This window comes from Lissotriton vulgaris, chromosome 9 (genome assembly GCF_964263255.1).
Source record: "Lissotriton vulgaris chromosome 9, aLisVul1.2, whole genome shotgun sequence".
Classification (NCBI taxonomy): domain Eukaryota; kingdom Metazoa; phylum Chordata; class Amphibia; order Caudata; family Salamandridae; genus Lissotriton; species Lissotriton vulgaris.
Window position 1 is genome coordinate 1,238,743,473 of NC_141697.1, and position 18,516 is coordinate 1,238,761,988.

Genomic DNA, 18,516 nt, shown 5'->3' on the forward strand with positions numbered 1-18,516 from the left:
TCCCTGGGCCTTAGAAGTGATGGACCAGCTGTACGGAGCTCTGTCCCCCATCATTTCTCTATGTCCCTGGACCTTAGAAGTGATGGACCAGCTGTTCGGAGCTCTGTCCCCCATCATTGCTCTAAGTCCCTGTACCTTAGAAGTGATGGACCAGCTGTTCGGAGCTCTGTCCCCCATCATTGCTCTAAGTCCCTGGACCTTAGAAGTCATAGACCAGCTGTTTGGAGCTCTGTCTCCAACATTGCTCTAAGTCCCTGGACCTTAGAAGTGATGGACCAGCTGTTCGGAGCTCGGTTCTCCATCCTTGATCTGTGTCCCTGGAACTTAAAAGCGATGGTCCCAGCTGTTCAAGGCTCTTTTCTCCATCCTTACCCTGTGTCCCTGGACTTTGAAAGTCAGAGACAAGCTGTTCGGAGCTCTGTCCCCATCATTGCTTTAAGTTCCTGGACCTTAGAAGTGATGGACCAGCTGTTCGGAGCTCTGTCTCCATCATTGCTTTAAGTCCCTGGACCTTAGAAGTGATGGACCAGCTGTTCGGAGCTCCATCCCCCATCATTGCTCTAAGTCCCTGGACCTTGGAAGTGATGGACCAGCTGTTCGGAGCTCTGTCTCCATCATTGCTCTAAGTCCCTGGACCATAGAAGTGATGGACCAGCTCTTCAGAGCTCTGTCCCCCATCATTGCTCTATGTCCCTGGACCTTAGAAGTGATGGACCAGCTGTTCGGAGCTCCGTCCCCATCATTGCTCTAAGTCCCTGGACCTTAGAAGTGATGGACCAGTTGTTCGGAGCTCTGTCCCCCATCATTGCTCTAAGTCCCTGGACCTTAGAAGTGATGGACCAGCTGTTCGGAGCTCTGTCCCCCATCATTGCTCTATGTCCCTGGACCTTAGAAGTGATGGACCAGCTGTTCGGAGCTCTGTCCCCCATCATTGCTCTAAGTCCCTGGACCTTAGAAGTGATGGACCAGCTGTTCAGAGCTCTGTCTCCATCATTGCTCTAAGTCTCTGGACCTTAGAAGTGATGGACCAGCTGTTCGGAGGTCTGTCCCCCATCATTGCTCTAAGTCCCTGGACCTTAGAAGTGATGGATCAGCTGTTCAGAGCTCTGTTCTCCATCATTGCTCTAAGTCCCTGGACCTTAGAAGTGATGGACCAGCTGTTCAGAGCTCTGTTCTCCATCATTGCTCTAAGTCCCTGGACCTTAGAAGTGATGGACTAGCTGTTCAGAGCTCTGTCTCCATCATTGCTCTAAGTCCCTGGACCTTAGAAGTGATGGACCAGCTGTTCGGAGCTCCGTCCCCCATCATTGCTCTAAGTCCCTGGACCTTAGAAGTGATGGACCAGCTGCTCGGAGCTCTTCTCTATCCTTGATCTATGTCCCTGGACCTTAGAAGTGATGGACCAGCTGTTCGGAGCTCTGTCTCCATCATTGCTCTAAGTCCCTGGACCTTAGAAGTGATGGACCAGCTGTTCGGAGCTCCGTCCCCCATCATTGCTCTAAGTCCCTGGACCTTAGAAGTGATGGACCAGCTGTTCAGAGCTCTGTCTCCATCATTGCTCTAAGTCCCTGGACCTTAGAAGTGATGGACCAGCTGTTCAGAGCTCTGTTCTCCATCATTGCTCTAAGTCCCTGGGCCTTAGAAGTGATGGACCAGCTCTTCGGAGCTCTGTCCCCCATCATTGCTCTATGTCCCTGGACCTTAGAAGTGATGGACCAGCTGTTCGGAGCTCTGTCCCCCATCATTGCTCTAAGTCCCTGGACCTTAGACGTGATGGACCAGCTGTTCAGAGCTCTGTTCTCCATCATTGCTCTAAGTCCCTGGGCCTTAGAAGTGATGGACCAGCTCTTCGGAGCTCTGTCCCCCATCATTGCTCTATGTCCCTGGGCCTTAGAAGTGATGGACCAGCTCTTCGGAGCTCTGTCTCCCATCATTGCTCTATGTCCCTGGACCTTAGAAGTGATGGACCCAGATGTTCAGAGCTCTGTCTCCATCATTGCTCTAAGTCCCTGGACCTTAGAAGTGATGGACCAGCTGTTCGGAGCTCTGTCTCCATCATTGCTCTAAGTCCCTGGACCTTGGAAGGGATGGACCCAGATGTTCAGAGCTCTGTTCTCCATCCTCACACTATGTCCCTGGACGTTGCAAGTGAAGAAGGAGCTGCTCAGAGCTCTTCTCCATCCTTGATCTATGTCCCTGGACATAGAGAGTGACGTTGGTGCTGTTCAAGGAACAAAATTAAGAGGATGACACCATCTTCTGGGGACGGGTGCTACCAACATGACTAAAAATGCCTTTTCTTCAGGCTACACTCCAGACAACCTGATGTAAGACACTTCTCTCTTCATACCCGTTAGTGCAGATCTGGTGAGTTTCTCCATGGGGCGCTGTAGGCGGGGGTCAATAGAGCAGACGGTGTTCGCACGTCCTCTGCCCTAGAAGATCCCTTCCTGGAGGGTCATACTCTACGTCTGCTGCTCTGATTGGCCAAGACCAAAAGCAAGATGTGTTTAAGGTTGCAGCCGGGACCTTTGCCAGGACACAGCTGGAAGAACCTTAGACTGGGGAAGAGGTCGTGAAGGTGTGATTACAGGTGGGTGGAATTTGTGTAGTCGCACTACACAAAGCTCAGCGAAATGGTAAACAATCTCCGTGAGCACACAGAGTTCTGCGAACTCGCAGAATTGCTTCTTCTGCCCGTTCTCGGTGCATTTTTCCTGTTCGCGAACACTGTTTGCGTGCTTGGGGGAAAATATCTCGCAAACACGCATTTTGAAACGGCGAACAAGAAAAAAGTCTGCGAAGCCGCAGATCGCTGAATTTTTGGCAGTTCCGTGTTCTCTGCGGAACGTAAAATGACACAAATTCCGCAAGCGGAACAGAATTTACCACTCAGGCCTAGGTGTGAACGCACTGGGGCAACGCCCTCCTGAGCCAGAGAGCCACCGAAGGACCACTGGACTCTTCACAAGACATCTGAAGCCGCTCCCGGCCGGAACCACCATCTGAGAGGGAGAGTTGAGAATGGCCAACTGTCCCTCCCACACAGAGGGTCCCGGCCAGCACCGGTGTCTCCAGCCTTTCTAAACCCAGGTCTCCCTCGTCACTAAAATGTGCTCGGCCCTTCACAAATAATCTTTTCACATCAAGGGAATTTACAAAAAAAGAATGCAGGACGATTATTATTAATTGGGAAGTGGCTGATCGCATGTGATTGCCTCTGCCAGGATGCAGGCCCCTTCTGACGTCACTTGGGGCATCTGTTCCCCTGCTGTTCTTTCACCGTTGGTTAATGGTAATGACTGAGGCGCATTACCCTTCATTTAACCAGTAATCAGATAACCAGCGGCCTTCCTCGAGATATGTGCCTGTCAATTATCTCTCCTTTGATGTTAGACACATGTTTACCTCCTGACGTGCACACGACGCACATCTCTGTTTGTCGCTGTGTGTGCGCCGTGTGAAGTATCTAAAATACGCATCACATTCTAATGTTATAAGTTTAGTGCAGTGTACGGAAAGGGAGGGGTGGGAAGTAAAGGGGAGGGGCCTATGTATTGCTGCACACCAACACCTTGCAGGCATGTCGTCATTGCATATATCTTGCATGTTGGCACTCTGACACGCATGCACATGTTGTAGCAACCTGTGTTTTGAACAACATGTCATCTTCGTCTCAAGCCAGGAAAAAGGTGTTTGGATTTCCTGGAACTTAACACAATGCACCTGATGCTTCTTCCCAGAGGCGGGGCTTGTCTCCAAGCCCCTCCCACCTCCCATCACACTAGTTTGAAGCAGCTCACTTGGGTCAAATATTTAAAAAAAATAATCAACTGTGTTCTGACCAGATCATTTAATCGGAGGTGGGTTGACATTTCAGCATCATTTCTCAGAAGTGTCCACTGTGTGTGAAAGACAAGGCTTAGGGCTCAAGGTCACAAAGGTTTTATTTATGACGTCATCTGCGCCTGCAAGGCAGTGAGGCACTCCCAAACTCTGCCCCTCTGGGCCCCAGGAGGGTAGTGCCCATGTTTGCATTATTCGACACTGGAGTGACCCCCCTTACCAGAGGTGGGGCGGGCGGCTCGGGCCCGGTTCACCTTGTGAGTTTTGAACAACAACAAACCCTACAGCTTGAGGGAATTCCCAAACTCCTCTCTTCCCCACCCTGGGACTGATCCGAGATTTACACCCCTCAGAGGCTGCTGTAAACTCCTCCCCAGAGTGGGAAGAGGATCAGAGCACAGGGGTGTACAGGGGAGGTATTTCTCCAGGTGGGGGGGAGGGGAGGGAGAGGGAAGGGTCCCTTTGAATATCCAAACGTTGCACATTTGCGCAGTGAAGCTGCCTTTTTATAATGCAGAATTGTACAGTGTGTACCTTAGTGAATTGTGGCAACGTCACCACAAACAGGTCACGTGACTTTTCAAACCATGTCCCTGGAGACAGGCAAAACTTTCCAGACATGCTACAGAATAACTTGGAGGCTTACACAACAAATCTTGAAAGAAATATTCTAAACTTGTCATCTTTGTGTTAGTGAGTGTTGAACATTTTACTGAGATAAACTTTCCCGCGTTTTAAGCTAGCTGTATTTAGTTCTATAATGGCAGAAACATGTTTTAATTAGGCAAAATACAATATTTTAGGTTGCATTTAGGGATGGTCCATAGTGAATGAATGAAAACAAATTGACAAAGGAGGCTGGAAGTGATCGAGGACCAACACGGGGCAATTCGGATTTAAATGTCATTAGAGGAAAGTTCAATAGAAAATGATCTCGTGAGGAGAGAAAGTCGAGGTCAAAGGTTAATAATCAATGGAACCTGAAAAATAAAAACATTTTAACATTGTAAAAGTGACATGCTGATGAAAAGGGGAGAAGGCTCAAAGTCAGACTGACTGCCTGCTTGAACTTCTTTGGGCTTTGTACCACATTTAAACCACCCAAGAAAAGCTGAAACAGCGACCGCTGTTTAATTCAAATATCCCCCTTGAAGTGAACGAGGTCAGTCAATCAATCAATTCATCGTTTTTCGATCAAGTTAAAAATGATCATAGTCAAGTCAAAGAATTTATATAGCGCACTACATACCCAGAGGGTCTCAAGGCGCTTAGGGAGGGGAGGAGGATTACTTGTCAAATATCCACGTTTTAAGTTGCTTTCTGAATGCTAGGTGGTTCTGGGTAAGGCGAAGGTAAGTGGGGAGTGAGTTCCATGTTTTAGCTGCCAGGTATGAGAAGGATCTGCCTCCCATGGTGGTCTTGTTGATGCGAGGTACAGTGGCGAGGGCTTGGCTGGAAGAACGTAGTTGGCGGGAGGGGGTGTAGAAGGACAGACGTGAGTTGAGGCATTCTGGTCCGATGTCGTAGAGTGCTTTGTGTGCGTGGGTTAGGAGCCGGAAAGTGATCCTCTTATTGACGGGAAGCCAGTGGAGGTTTTTCAGCTGACCAGAGATGTGTTCTTTACGCGGGATGTCTAATATGAGCCTGGCTGAAGCGTTCTGAATGCGTTGGAGTTTTTTCTGGAGTTTTGCGGTGGTACCGGCGTAGAGGGTGTTTCCGTAGTCCAGTCGGCTCGTGACCAGAGCGTGGGTGACTGTTTTTCTGGTTTCGGTGGGGATCCAGCGAAATGTTTTTTTGAGCATGCGAAGAATGTTGAAGCAGGATGAAGATACGGCGCTGACTTGTCTGTTCATTGAGAGTGAAGAATCCAGGATAACGCCTAGGTTCCGAGCGTGGTCTGTCGGGATGGGTGTTTTTCCAAAGGCTTCCGGCCACCAAGAGTCGTCCCATGCAGAGGGGGATGTACCTAAGATGAGGACTTCTGTTTTATCTGAGTTCAGTTTCAAACGGCTGTGTTTCATCCATTCGGCGACTTCTTTCATTCCTTCATGTAGGTTAGTTTTGGCGGTGCTGGGGTCATTGGTGAGAGAAAGGATCAGTTGAGTGTCATCCGCGTAAGAGATGATGTTGAGGTTGTGTTGGCGGGCGATGGCCGCGAGGGGGCTCATGTATACGTTGAAGAGGGTGGGACTGAGTGAGGACCCTTGGGGTACGCCACAGATGACTTCAGTGGCCTCGGACTTGAATGGTGGAAGGCGGACTCTCTGAGTTCTTCCGGTGAGGAACGAGGTGATCCATTCAAGTGCTTTTCCTTGGATTCCGATGTTTCTGAGGCGTTGTAAAAGGGTGCTGTGGCAGACTGTGTCGAAGGCTGCAGAGAGGTCGAGGAGGATGGGGGCGACTGTGTCTCCATTGTCCAGTAGAGTTCGAATGTCGTCTGTTGCTGCGATGAGGGCGGTCTCAGTGCTGTGTTTTGCTCGGAAGCCAGATTGTGAGGGGTCGAGGGATTTGTTGGCTTCGAGGAAGGCGGCGAGTTGGTTGTTGACAGCTTTCTCGATGACTTTGGCCGGGAATGGAAGGAGCGAAATGGGGCGGTAATTTTTAAGTTCGGTGGGGTCCGCTGTGGGTTTTTTCAGAAGGGCGGTGAGTTCAGCGTGTTTCCAGCTTTCCGGGAAGGTGGCGGAGTTGAAGGAGCAGTTGATGACGTCTCGGAGGTGCGGAGCTATGACGGAGTCTGCTTTGTTGAAGATGTGGTGAGGACATGGGTCTGTGGGGGATCCTGAGTGGATGGAGTTCATCAGGCGGATGGTGTCCTCAGTGGAGATTGAGTTCCAGTCGTTAAGGGTGTTCAAGGGGGGAGAATGTTCAGCATATGGTTGGGTGGGTTGGTCTCCGGGTTGGTTGTCGAAGCTGTTGTGGATGTCTGCAATTTTGTTGTGGAAGAATGAGGCTAGGGAGTCGCAGAGGACTTAAGAGGGGGTGATGTCGTTGGAGTTGGCCGAGGGATTGGTAAATTCCTTGACGATGTTGAAAAGTTCCTTGCTGTTGTGGGCGTTGTTGTCAAGTCGATCCTTGAATGCTGTTTTCTTGGCCTTTCGGATTAGTTGGTGGTGTGTGCGGGTGGCGTTTTTGAAGGCGTCCTTGGTGCTAGTGGTAGGGTCTTTTTTCCAGGCCTTTTCAAGGGAGCGGCAGAGTTTCTTGGACTTCTTAAGATCATCGTTGAACCATGAGGCCTTCTTGCTGCCGGGTTTGCTTTGACGTTTTTTCAGTGGTGCTAAGGTGTCGGCGGTGTTGGATAACCATAGGGTGAAGTTGGCGGCGGCTTGGTCTGGGTTAGAAGAGTGGGCTGGGGTGTTTAGAAGGAGCGATGAGGAGATCTGGTCGATGGTGATTTTGTTCCAGTTTCTTTGCAGAGTTGGTTGGGGGTGGTTGATGGGTTTTGGCTTGTTGTAGGTGAAGTGAACGCAGCTGTGGTCAGTCCACAGGAGATCCGTAGTGTGGCTGAAGGAGACATGATTGCTGGAGGTGAAGATGGGGTCGAGTGTGTGACCTGCGATGTGGGTGGGGGAAGTGACCAGTTGTTTAAGTCCGAGGTTGGCGAGGTTGTCCAAGAGGGTGGTGGTGTTGCGGTCGTTGATCTTTTCAAGGTGAAAGTTGAGGTCTCCCAGAAGGATGTAGTCTTTGGAGGGGAGCGCGTGTGGAGTGATGAAGTCCGTGATGTCTTCACTGAATTTTGCGCGGGGTCCTGGTGGTCTGTAGAGGAGGGTGCCTCTGAGTGTGGTCTTGGGGTCGATGTGGATCTGGAAGTGAAGGTGTTCGGAGTTGGCGAGGTTGGCGTCAGAGCTGGTTGAGATGCGGATTGATTTTTTATGGACGATAGCGATTCCTCCTCCTGTGTGGCCGGTACGGTCCTTGCGTGTGATCTTATAATCCTCAGGGATGGCAATGGTGATGTCTGGGGCGGAGGAAGCGTTCATCCATGTTTCTGTTAGGAAGGCGACGTCTGGAGAGATGGTGTCTAGTAGATTCCATAGGTCAATGGCGTGCCTGTGGACCGATCGGGTGTTGAGAAGGATGCACTGTAGGTGATTGGGGTCGGGAATCTGTGGTGTGGTCGTAGCGGAGATGTTACCGTTGCCGATGAATTTGCAGGAGTAGCAGGAGAAGGGTCCATGGGTGTGTCCGGGAGCGGCTTGGACGCAGTTGGGGGAGCGGCCGGGGTTAAGGGCTAGGAGGGTGGTGGCATCGTAGGAAATGCGGGAGGGCTGGGCAGCGCGAGGGGCAGGGGGTCTGGCGCTGGGCGCGGTCCAGGCGCGGACGGGCGTAGACGGGCTTACCTTTGGCGCACCTTCGGCGCGGGTTGGGCGCGGTCGCTGCGCGTGAACGCTGCGCGCGGGAACTACTGTCATATGTGGAGAGTGGAGGGGGAGGGGCGAGGGCGTCTCAGCTGGGAGGCGGGGCGGGCACACGAGGAGGGCAACAACAAACAAAATGGAGGCGGAGGGGGGAGCAAACTGGAGGTGAACGCGCTAGCAGCCTTAAAACACCACAATAAAATGCACAGAGCGCAAATGAGCAAAGCGGTAAATCGGCACACAGTAGGCAAAATAAATGACAAAATAGAAAGCAAACGAAGCAATGCAGCGCTATGATACCAGATGTCTGCAGGGACACTGGGAGCGCCTACATCATCATAAAATTGTTACATAATTCTATCTTTAAAATTACAAATATTTCATCACAATTCTGGAATAAAAACAATGATGCATAAGTATAAAAAAATCATCTCATATGCTAAATCTAAGTACTTGTGTTGTTAGTTAGTGAACTCAGTAATCTACGCGCCGTCCTTAGAGGTCAGTCACGCGGGGGCGCTGTCCTGTTGTCGGCACCTGCATTATCGCGAGATCACTGTGACATCCAAGCACATTAGTCTCACTACAGACACAGAAGACAATTTTAAAATCCATGAGTAGCTGTGAGCAGGGCTTAGAAATCAGATACAAGCACTGCACACTTTAAGCCATTAGGGACACAGACCGGCAAAAAAATAATAATAATAATAAACTTTAATATGTGAGATTGCAAGTTTTAGAAGAGCAGTGAGCCCCACTACTTGGCCTCTGGACGTTGGTCTAGATGGATTTTAAGGTCGAGCCTGGTGCAGTCCGCATACGCTGCTCTAGAAAACGACCTCTTGGAATCACTTCAGCTTTTCAGCAAACTCGCGCGTGTTTGCTGAAGTGATTGGCCATCGCTTGTGGCTTTCAAAAATTGAAAGCATGCAATTAGCCAAAGGCGGGTGCATGTCCCGCCTTCTCTCTGAACGTTGACTCCCATGGCCTAGGGGGTCTCGGGAGCGAGCAGCAGCGCAGGCGGGTGCCAGCTGCATTCCTTACATTCCTGGAAGTGCACGCGCTCACCACTCATTTATATGCTGCTTTGGAAAAGCTGGACTGAAAATGCACTGTTGTAGGGTTTACATTCCCGGACATTTACAGATATTTAAGTCATCTAGCAATGTGGGTGTGGCGGTCTATCAAATTCAGATGGACCCCGACAACGATGTTTCATTCAGTATCATTATTTAATTTGAATATCCTCTTTGTTTATGCATTTCGCCTTTGATTGTGGTGTTCCAGATATTTTGCTGTTGAGTCTCCCATGTATCTAGTATTGTAATAGACCTTGAGATGTTAACTGCAGGAGGAATTAACCCCCCTTTAATGACCAGATTTTCCTACAGTCATTTGTTCAGAGAAAAGCTTTGTTTGCGCCTTTTGATCGTACACGAAAAAAAAATTCTAGTTATGCTGTGATTTTTTTTCTTTTGCTTGCTCGATCTGCCCCATTGGTCCACGGTGTGCTCAATGGAGCCCGATAAGCCTGAAAATCAGCGTCCATGAAACACCATGTTTATTAGCCAATGAAAGGGCAAGCTTTGCACATACCCCCACTGATACCACTTGGGTTGGCCAGCAGCCCGCCAATGGGAGCCAGGGGATCATGGCTATCGGCACCCGAGCTGTGATTGTAAATACAGTCCACATGAGCTAGGCCGCGTCTGCAGTTCTCAGAGTGTGCAAGCACGGAAAATGTTAATTATAGCGAGAAGACTTCACAGCTACCCTGCTGCTGTCCAGGCCTACCCGCACCTCTTCCGCTCGATACTTATACCCTTCTTTTAATCCGTTGTTGGCGTACCAGACACCATGCGGCTAATTCCTTTCAAAAAACATCTGAAGTAAGACGCATATTCTGCATATTTTCAGAGGCGATTTCATTTTACAACCATTGGAAAATTGTATGCACCATTCTTTGTGTTTTCCTCGGTATCTACAGTTACCATAAGAGGCTCTCACAAGTTTCGCATAATGGCAAAGGTTATGAATGGCAGCAAAGTCCCTTAATAGTAAGTGCACTCATGTTGGTGCTGAACGCAGCCTGTTGAGGGGGACTCGGAAGAGTGAAAGCTTATTTTGCGACTACGGTTTAAAGAGCAACACAAGCATTTTCAATGCTATAGGTCTCACTTTTTGCGAGAGTTTGAGGTATTCGCATTGTAAATGACAGTGCCTTTTGACACATGAATAAAAGGCATTTTCATTTACTATGCCAATAGCTCAAACTCTCGTAATTGTGAGACCTCTTGCATTGCAAATGCTTGTTAGATTTGGCAGCTAATAGCTCTTGAGACATTCATAGCAAACATATTGTGCTCCACGTGTATTCTAAGCATCTTTGGTCCCGCCCCTTTAGCCTTTCACCTCTTTGGCTCAGGCGCCTTCAGTAATTGGTTGCAGACATTGTCAATCACATCTTGGATCAGTCTAGTCGAGTATTTTTCTCTCACCTTCTGTCTATCGGCTGTTTTGGGTATATCCTTCTGCCTCCCCTGGACAACAGGAGGGACTATATTATATTTAGAAACTACACTCGGACATAAAATTTAAACTCTGTATCTTATCCATGCATTTTATCTACAAAACAATACTTTTTTTTAGGTCTTGCCTATCAGACAACACAATCTGTCTGGCTGTGAAAAATCCTATTGTGAACTTAAAGTGGGCCCACAGCCCACCAATTGCTTAGCGTTGGTTGGATTTATTGTTACTCTCATTCGCCTGCTTCTTATTCACTCACTCACCTCTGTACCTTCCTTTTGATTGGCTGGCTTGTATCCTTCCACTGTGCACTTTTAGGGAAAACAATTCTTATTGGTTAAGCACTCCATGAGAGCGCATGAGCTTTGCAGCTCTCTGCCTTTTGTGCTTCTCTTATGTCAAATACTAATTCTTATTGTGTTGCTCTCCCTTGGATGCTGCTCACTCACTCACTTCCACTCTCTTCCTCCCTCTCTCTCTCTCTCTCTCTCTCTCTCTCTCTCTCTCTCTCTCTCTCTCTCTCTCCTGAGTTCTCTTCCCCTCTGCTCCTTGTTTTCTTCAGGAAGTTCTTCTCACCCCGACCTTATATTGGTCTCTGCCACACATGATGCTTTTCTCCACCACCCCCACCCACTTCTCCATTCCTTATCAACACAGTGAAAAACAATTGATTTTATTTGTGCTAAAAAATATTTTTTCATTTACTGATCCAAAAGGCGTATGCAAGTTTGGTTCATTAAATAAAAAAATGAAGTGGTGAATTATCGTTGCATCAAGGCACTTTTTTTAGAGCATTTTGTTTTAGCTGATGTTTTGCAGCGTCAGCAAACTGCAGTTGCGAAACCAACAGGTTTGAAATATGAGAGCTATTGATTTTGCCAATCTTTTTGTAATTGTTGTGCACTGTAAGAGGTATTTTTTTTCATCAGCGTTTGAGTGCGAGCATAAAACGTACTTGTTTTGCCAATGACTGTTTGTTACTGAATCTTACTTGCTACAGCAGTGCAGTTAGACTGTTAATAATATTCAGTTTGAAATATGTTATTTTTAGGTCATAAAAAGGCAGAGGAGGCCCTCTATGGGTGAACCTTGTACCCTAAGCATGAGGTCTGGAGTTAATGATGCACGTGGTCCATTGGGGACCCACAGCATCCGGGTACCCCGAAGTCAGGCCATCTGCAAGTGATTGGCTGTAAGCAGGGGTCTGACATGGCTGCCGCCCCCCCCCCCCCCCCCCCCTGGTCCATTCTAGTTTTTGGCTGACATTTATTCCGTACAGTTAAGGAGTTGAATGGATCCCCCAAGATTTATTTATTTATTTATTTTAATGTTTTATAGAGTGCGAACTTGACCCGTGAGGGTATCAGAGCGCTTTACACATTTACAAGGTAAACAAACACAAAGTCTCTAGTACAGAAACATACAAAGGTTGGCGCGGGGTAGGTGTGCTGGGAGCATAGACAAAAGGAGACACAATTGTATGGTTACGGTTGTAATTAGGATCAGTAAACAGAAACCCCACATTTTCTTGGTGGGGTGAGTTGTGGATCTGAGGAAGAAGCAATAGATTTAGATTCGTCAGGCACACTGTGGTGGATGAGAGAAGTCCTTAGACCAGGAATTTACCCATGAGGAATGTTTTGGCCTCCTTCTTGAGACGTGGTAGAGAAGGGATTTTTCTGATGTCAGGTGGGAAAGAGTTCCAAATTCGTGGTGCTGCTCCGGAGGACGCCCTATTGTAGGTTCTTTTTTTTAAAAAACAGGCAGTCTGGAGCAGGATGTTTCTAGCAGACCGGGCGTTCCTGCTTCCTCCAGATACCACTAGTTTTTGTGCCAGATAGGTAGGGGAGTTTGTGTATAGACCCTTGTGTGTAATGCATGCCAGTTTCAACGGAATTCTGGCCTCCAGAGGGAGCCAGTTTAGTGCTTTCATATGTGGGGAGATGTGGACGAATTTCCTAGTGCCTGTGAGTAGTCTGGCGGCCGCGTTGAGGCAGGCTTTTAGAGGTGCCAAGGAGATCTTGGGTAATCCTGTGAGGGTGGAACATCCATATTCCAGTCTAGAGATGACTAGTGCTTGGACTGCCATTTTAAAGTCAGGAGCATCTATGAAAGGTTTCAGCTTCCACAGGTAGCTCAGGTGGACTCTGGCTGATTTAGCCATCGAGTTAATGTGGTCTCGCATGTTCAGGTTACAGTCAAGGAATATGCTCAAAGATTTGGCAGAGTCCACACTGGTCGGCGGGCAGTTTAAGGCTGCGATGGCCTTGATCCACATCTGAATCTCAGGGCTGGCTTTGGAGAGGGGATCTGGAGAAATTCTGTTTTTTTTGCATTGAGTTTCAGTTGGTTAGCGGCTAGCCGTTGGACAGTTCGTTTCAGGGTCTCATTCAGGGCAAGGATTTCCTCGAATGATGCAATATTGATGTATATTTGGGTGTCGTCCGTGTACATATGGTAGGAGATGTTGGCGGTACGAAGAACTTCAGTGAGTGGCTCTAAGTAAAGATTAAAGAGAGTGGGTGACAGGGTTGAACCTTGGGGGACTCCAACTGCGACCGGGGTGGGAGCTGATAAGTTGTCATTAATGAGTAATTTCTGAGATCAGTTATGGAGGAAGCACCTAAACCATTCTAGGACAACGCCATCCAGACCCATCCTGAGTTTAAGGCGTTCGAGCAGTTTTTCATGGTTGACCGTATCAAAGGCGGAGGATAGATCTAAGAGGATTAGAAGGCAGAAGGAATACAGAAGGAAGCAAGGGGGGAAGATAGAAGCAAGAGAGATGCAAGAGAAGTGCAGAGAGAGGCAAGAGAAGTACGGAAAGAGTAGTGCAAAATGAGACAAGAGAAGTGTAAAAAAGAGGAAAAAGAGGTGAAGAAAGAGGAAGAAAGGTGGAGAAAGAGTAGGAAAGGAGCTGGAAGAGGTGTTCAGAAAGAAGTCAGAGGGGGCAGAGGGAGGCAATAGGGGGCAGGAGAAAGCAAAAGGGGGAGGAGGAGGCAACTGGGGGAAGGAGGAGGCAAAAGGAGGGTGGGAGGAGGCAAAAGGGTTACAGAAAGAGGCAAGAGGGGTGCAGAAAGAGGTAAGAGGGATATAGAAAGGTAAGAGGGTTACAGAAAGAGGCAAGAGAAGTACAGAAAGGAACAAGAGGTGTGGATAGAAACAACATAAGTGCAGAAAGATGCAAGAGAAGTGCAGAAAGAGTCAAGAGAGGTGCAGAAAGAAGCAAGAGAATCATAGACAGAGGCAAGAGGGGTGCAGAAAGAAGAAGAAAGGCAAAGAAAGCAGAAGAAAGGCAAGGAATGAGGCAAGCGAGGTAATTAAAGACGCAAGATAAGTACAGAAAGAAGCAAGAGAAGTGGAGAAAGAGGCAACAGAGGTTAGAAAAAGGCAACAGGGGTGCAGAAAGACACAACAGGGGTGCAAAAAGTAGCAACAGGGGTGCAGAAAGAAGCAATGGGGGTGCAGAAAGAAGCAACAGGGGTGCAGTAAGAGGAAACAGGTAAGAGGGATGTAGAAAGAAGCAAGGGGTGTAGAAAGAAGCAAGGGGGATGCAGAAAGAAGCAAGATGAAGGCAAAAAGAAGCAAGAGGAATGTAAAAAGAATGAAGTGCAAAAAGAAGTAATAGGTGAAGAAAGAGGCAAGAGAAGTGCATAAAGAGGCAGGAGATGTGCAGAAAGAAGCACAAGAATTGCAGAAAGAGGCAAGAGGGGTGCAGAATGAAGCAAGAGAGGTGCAGAAAGAGGGAAGAGGGGTGCAGAAACAGGCAAGTGGGGGCAGAAAGAGGCAAGAGAGGTCCAGACAGAGGCAAGAGAAGTGCAGAACGAGCAAAGAGAACAACAAAGAGGCAATAGAACAAGAGAAATAGGATGAAATGAGCAGATGAGGGAAGAGGGGTGCAGAAAGAAGCAAGAGGGGTGCAGAAAGAAGCAAGAGGGGTGCAGTAAGAGGCAACAGGGTGCAGTAAGAGGCAACAGGGCTATGAGGGATGTTGAAAGAAGCAAGGGGATGTAGAAAGAAGCTAGGGGGTGCAGAAGGAAGCAAGGGAGATGCAGAAGGGAGCAATGGGGATACAGGAAGAAGCAAGAGAGGTGCAGAACGAGGCAAGAGAGGTGAAGAAAGAGCAAGAAAAGAAGAGGAAGAGTAAGAAAGGAGCAGGAAGAGGGGTTCAGGAAGAGGGGTGCGGCAAGAAGCAAGAGGGGGCAAAAAGAAGAAATAGGGTGCAGAAAGAGGAATTGGGTGCAGAAGGAGGCAACAGGGGGCAGAAGGAGGCAAAGGGGGGGAAGAAAAAGGCAACAGGGGTGCAGAGAGAGAGGCAACAAGGGGGCAGAAAAAGGCAACAGGGGGCAGAAAGAGTCAAGTGGTAAAGAAAGAGGCAAGAGAGGTGCAGAATTAGTCGAGAGGTGCAGAAAGAGGCAAGAGAGGTACAGACAGAGGAAGGGAGTGCAGAAAGAGGTGAGAAGGGCGCAGAAAGAAGCAAAAGGTGCAGAAAGAAACAAGAGAAGTGCATAAGGAAGCAATAGAGTTGCAAAAAGAGGCAAGAAAAGTGAAGAAAGAGGAAAGAGAGGTACAGAAAGAGGCAAGAGAACTACAGAAAGAGGCAAGAGAACTACAGAGAGAAGAAAGGAGCAGATGAGAGAAGAGGGGTGCAGATAGAGGGAAGAGGGGTGCAGAAAGAAGCAAGAGAGGTGCAAAAAGAACCAGAAGGGTGCAGAAATAACCAGCAGGGGTGCAGAAATAACCAGCAGGGGTGCAGAAAGAACCAGCAGGGGTGCAGAAAGAACCAACAGGGGTGCAGAAAGAACCAAAAGGGGTGTAGAAAGAAGAAACTGGGGGGCGCAGAAAGAAGCAACGGGGCACAGAAAGAAGCAACAGGGCACAAAAAGAGGTAACAGGGGTGCAGTATGGGGCAACAGAGGTAAGATGGATGTAGACAGAAGCAAGGGGTATGTAGAAAGAAGCAAGGGGATGCATAAGAAAGCAGGGGGATGCAGAAGAAAGCAAGAGAGGTGCAGAAAGATGCAAGAGAAGTAAAAAGAGGGTAGAGAGGGGAAGAAAGAGCAAGAAAGGAACAGGAAGAGTAGGTAAGGAGCAGGAAGAGGGATGCAGGAAGAGGGGTGCAGAAAGAAGCAAGAGGGGGCAGAGAGAGAAAATCAGATGCAGAAAGAGTAAACAGGGCAGAGGAGGCAACGGGATTGCAGAAAGAAGCAAGAAGTAAAGAAAGAGGCAAGAGAGGTGCAGAATTAGTCAGGAGAGGTGAAGAAAGAGACAAGAGAGGTACAGATAGAGAAAAGGAGTGCAGAAAGAGGTGAGAAGGGTGCAGAAAGAAGCAAGAGGTGCAGAAAGAAACAAGAGAAGTGCAGAAGGAAGCAACAGAGTTGCAGAATGAGACAAGAGAAGTGCAGAAAGAGGCAAGAGATGTACATAAAGAGGCAATACATGTACAGAAATAGGCAAGCGGGATGCAGAAAGAAGCGAAAGGTACAGAAAAAATAAAGGGTAGTGCAGAAAGAGGCAAGAGGGGTGCAGAAGTCAAGAGGGGTGTAGAAAGAGGCAAGGGGTGCAGAAAGAGGCAAGAGGGGTGCAAAAAGAAGCAAGAGGGTGTAGAAAGAAGCTAGACGGGTGCAGAAAGAGGCAAGTGGGGTGCAGAAAGAGGTAAGTTGGGTCAGAAAGAGGCAAGAGAGGTGCAGAAAAAGGCAAGAGGTGCAAAAAGAGGCAAGAGGCGTACAGAAATAGGCAAGAGAACTCCAGAAAGAGGCAAGAGACCTACAGAATGAAGAAAGGAGCAGATGATGGGAGAGGAGTACAGATAGAGGGAAGAGTGGTGCAGGAAGAAGCAAGAGAGGCGGAGAAAGAACCAGCAGGGGTGCAGAAAGAACCAACGGGATGCAGAAAGAACCAACGGGGTGCAGAAAGAACCAAATGGTTTGCAGAAAGGAGCAATGGGGGCGCAGAAAGAAGCAACGGGCACAGAAAGAAGCAACAGGGGCACATAAAGAGGTAACAGGGGTGCAGTAAGAGGCAACAGAGGTAAGACAGATGTAGAAAGAAGCAAGGGGGTGTAGAAAGAAGCAAGGGGGAAGCAGATGAAAGCAGGGTGGGTGCAGAAGTGAGCAAGAGAGGTGCAGAAAGAGGCAAGAGAGGTGAAGAAAGATAAAGAAAGGAACTTGAAGGGTAAGCAAGGAGCAGGAAGAGCGGTGCAGAAAGAAAAAGCGGAGGTCACTGGAAGTTTGGGGTCTCTCTCTTGCAAGCTGTGACACTGCTTATAAGTGCAGTCTGTGGATGTGCTGAGTCACGGCAGCGCCCCAATATCTGACTTTAACTGCAGTGCGCAGATGCTGAGTGGTACCTAAAGATCTGGGGGGACACCGGGAAAGTCCTTGGTTCATGGACAGGTGTGAAGGCCTCGTGCCCTCCACGGTGAGAAGGCTTCGCGCCCTCCACAGCTCACATCCCTCAGGGAAGACTCAAGTGTACAGAGACAAGTGACCTCTTTAGAAGACGAGGTCCCATGGGTCACCTCTAGTGATGACCAGAGACATGGCCGCACTTCACAATCCAGGGGTCCCCCTGGGCGCCCCAACGCCTTGGATTGAATGTTGGCCTCTTCAAGCTCCCACTTTACGTGCCCCAAGAGGGGTGAGACAGTGCGGGCGTCTCTCCTCTGTGCTGTTTAAGTTCCCCTGCGGAGTTCCCTCTCCGGGAGGTGTGAGCTGAAGCCACGTGTCAGGACGGCCGGAGGAGGGCACAGAGTTTCGCTCCCGGATCCGCGCCTTCCAGGGCGTGGCGAGGAGCTCTCGGCACAGGGAGTCACACAGATTATGAAATGCGCTCGCCTGGAGGTTGTGTGCAGGCGCAGCCACGCAGGGCATCTGTTTGTGATTACGGATGTGCAGGGCTGTGTCTGCAAAGCTGGGCGCCCAGAGAAGGCAGATCTGTGACTGTGTGCACATCCAAGGCAGACACAACACTCCTGCCAGATAGGGGGCTGGAGCCACAGTGTGTACAACCAAGGCAGACACAACACTCCTGCCAGATAGGGAGCCGGACCCACTGTGTGCACATCCAAGGCAGACACAACACTCCTGCCAGATAGGGAGCCGGACCCACTGTGTGCACATCCAAGGCAGACACAACACTCCTGCCAGATAGGGAGCCGGACCCACTGTGTGTACATCCAAGGCAGACACAACACTCCTGCCAGATAGGGAGCCGGACCCACTGTGTGCACATCCAAGGCAGACACAACACTCCTGCCAGATAGGGAGCTGGAGCCACAGGACATGTTTACAGGACGCACAGATAACGGTCTCCGAGAGATGCGGCCAAGTCTAGCCTGTTTATCAGGCCTCTGTGTACACAAGGCCCTTCTCTAACCGCTGCTGGTTTTCTTGCTCGCCTAGGCAGATTGTTGCCCCGCCAAGGGCAGATGTACATAGTTTACCCCACCCCAGAGACCTGTCTCTTAGACGTCCTTCGGAATGGCTGCGACCCTCTTTTAGCTGCATGGAGGGGGCCAACGCGTAGAAATAAAATGCAAATCAGCCCTTGGTTTGTAAAACCCCTGCTAATGCTTCTTGAATTTCTCTCCCGCAGGAAAACCAAGACGGCCCGTCGAGCGAGGGGATTTTTGTGTCCAAAATAGTCGAGAGCGGGGCCGCTGCCAAGGAGGGGGGCCTGCAGACTCACGACCGCATCATTGAGGTAGGTGGGCTGCCAAGGAGGGGGGGGGGGGCTGCATCATTGAGGTAGGTGGGCTGCCAAGGAGGGGGGGCTGCATCATTGA

At 49.2% G+C, this 18,516-nt stretch overlaps 1 protein-coding gene across 2 annotated transcripts in view; it reads left to right on the forward strand.

The window, feature by feature from the left end:
- Positions 1–18,516, forward strand: part of PDZRN3 (PDZ domain containing ring finger 3) — a 597,986-nt gene that overhangs the window by 110,391 nt on the left and 469,079 nt on the right. For both annotated transcript variants that reach the window (XM_086939398.1, XM_086939399.1), the window contains one exon: positions 18,327–18,434. In XM_086939398.1, coding sequence (XP_086795524.1) covers positions 18,327–18,434 — 108 coding nt within the window. The remainder of the gene's footprint in view (positions 1–18,326; positions 18,435–18,516) is intronic.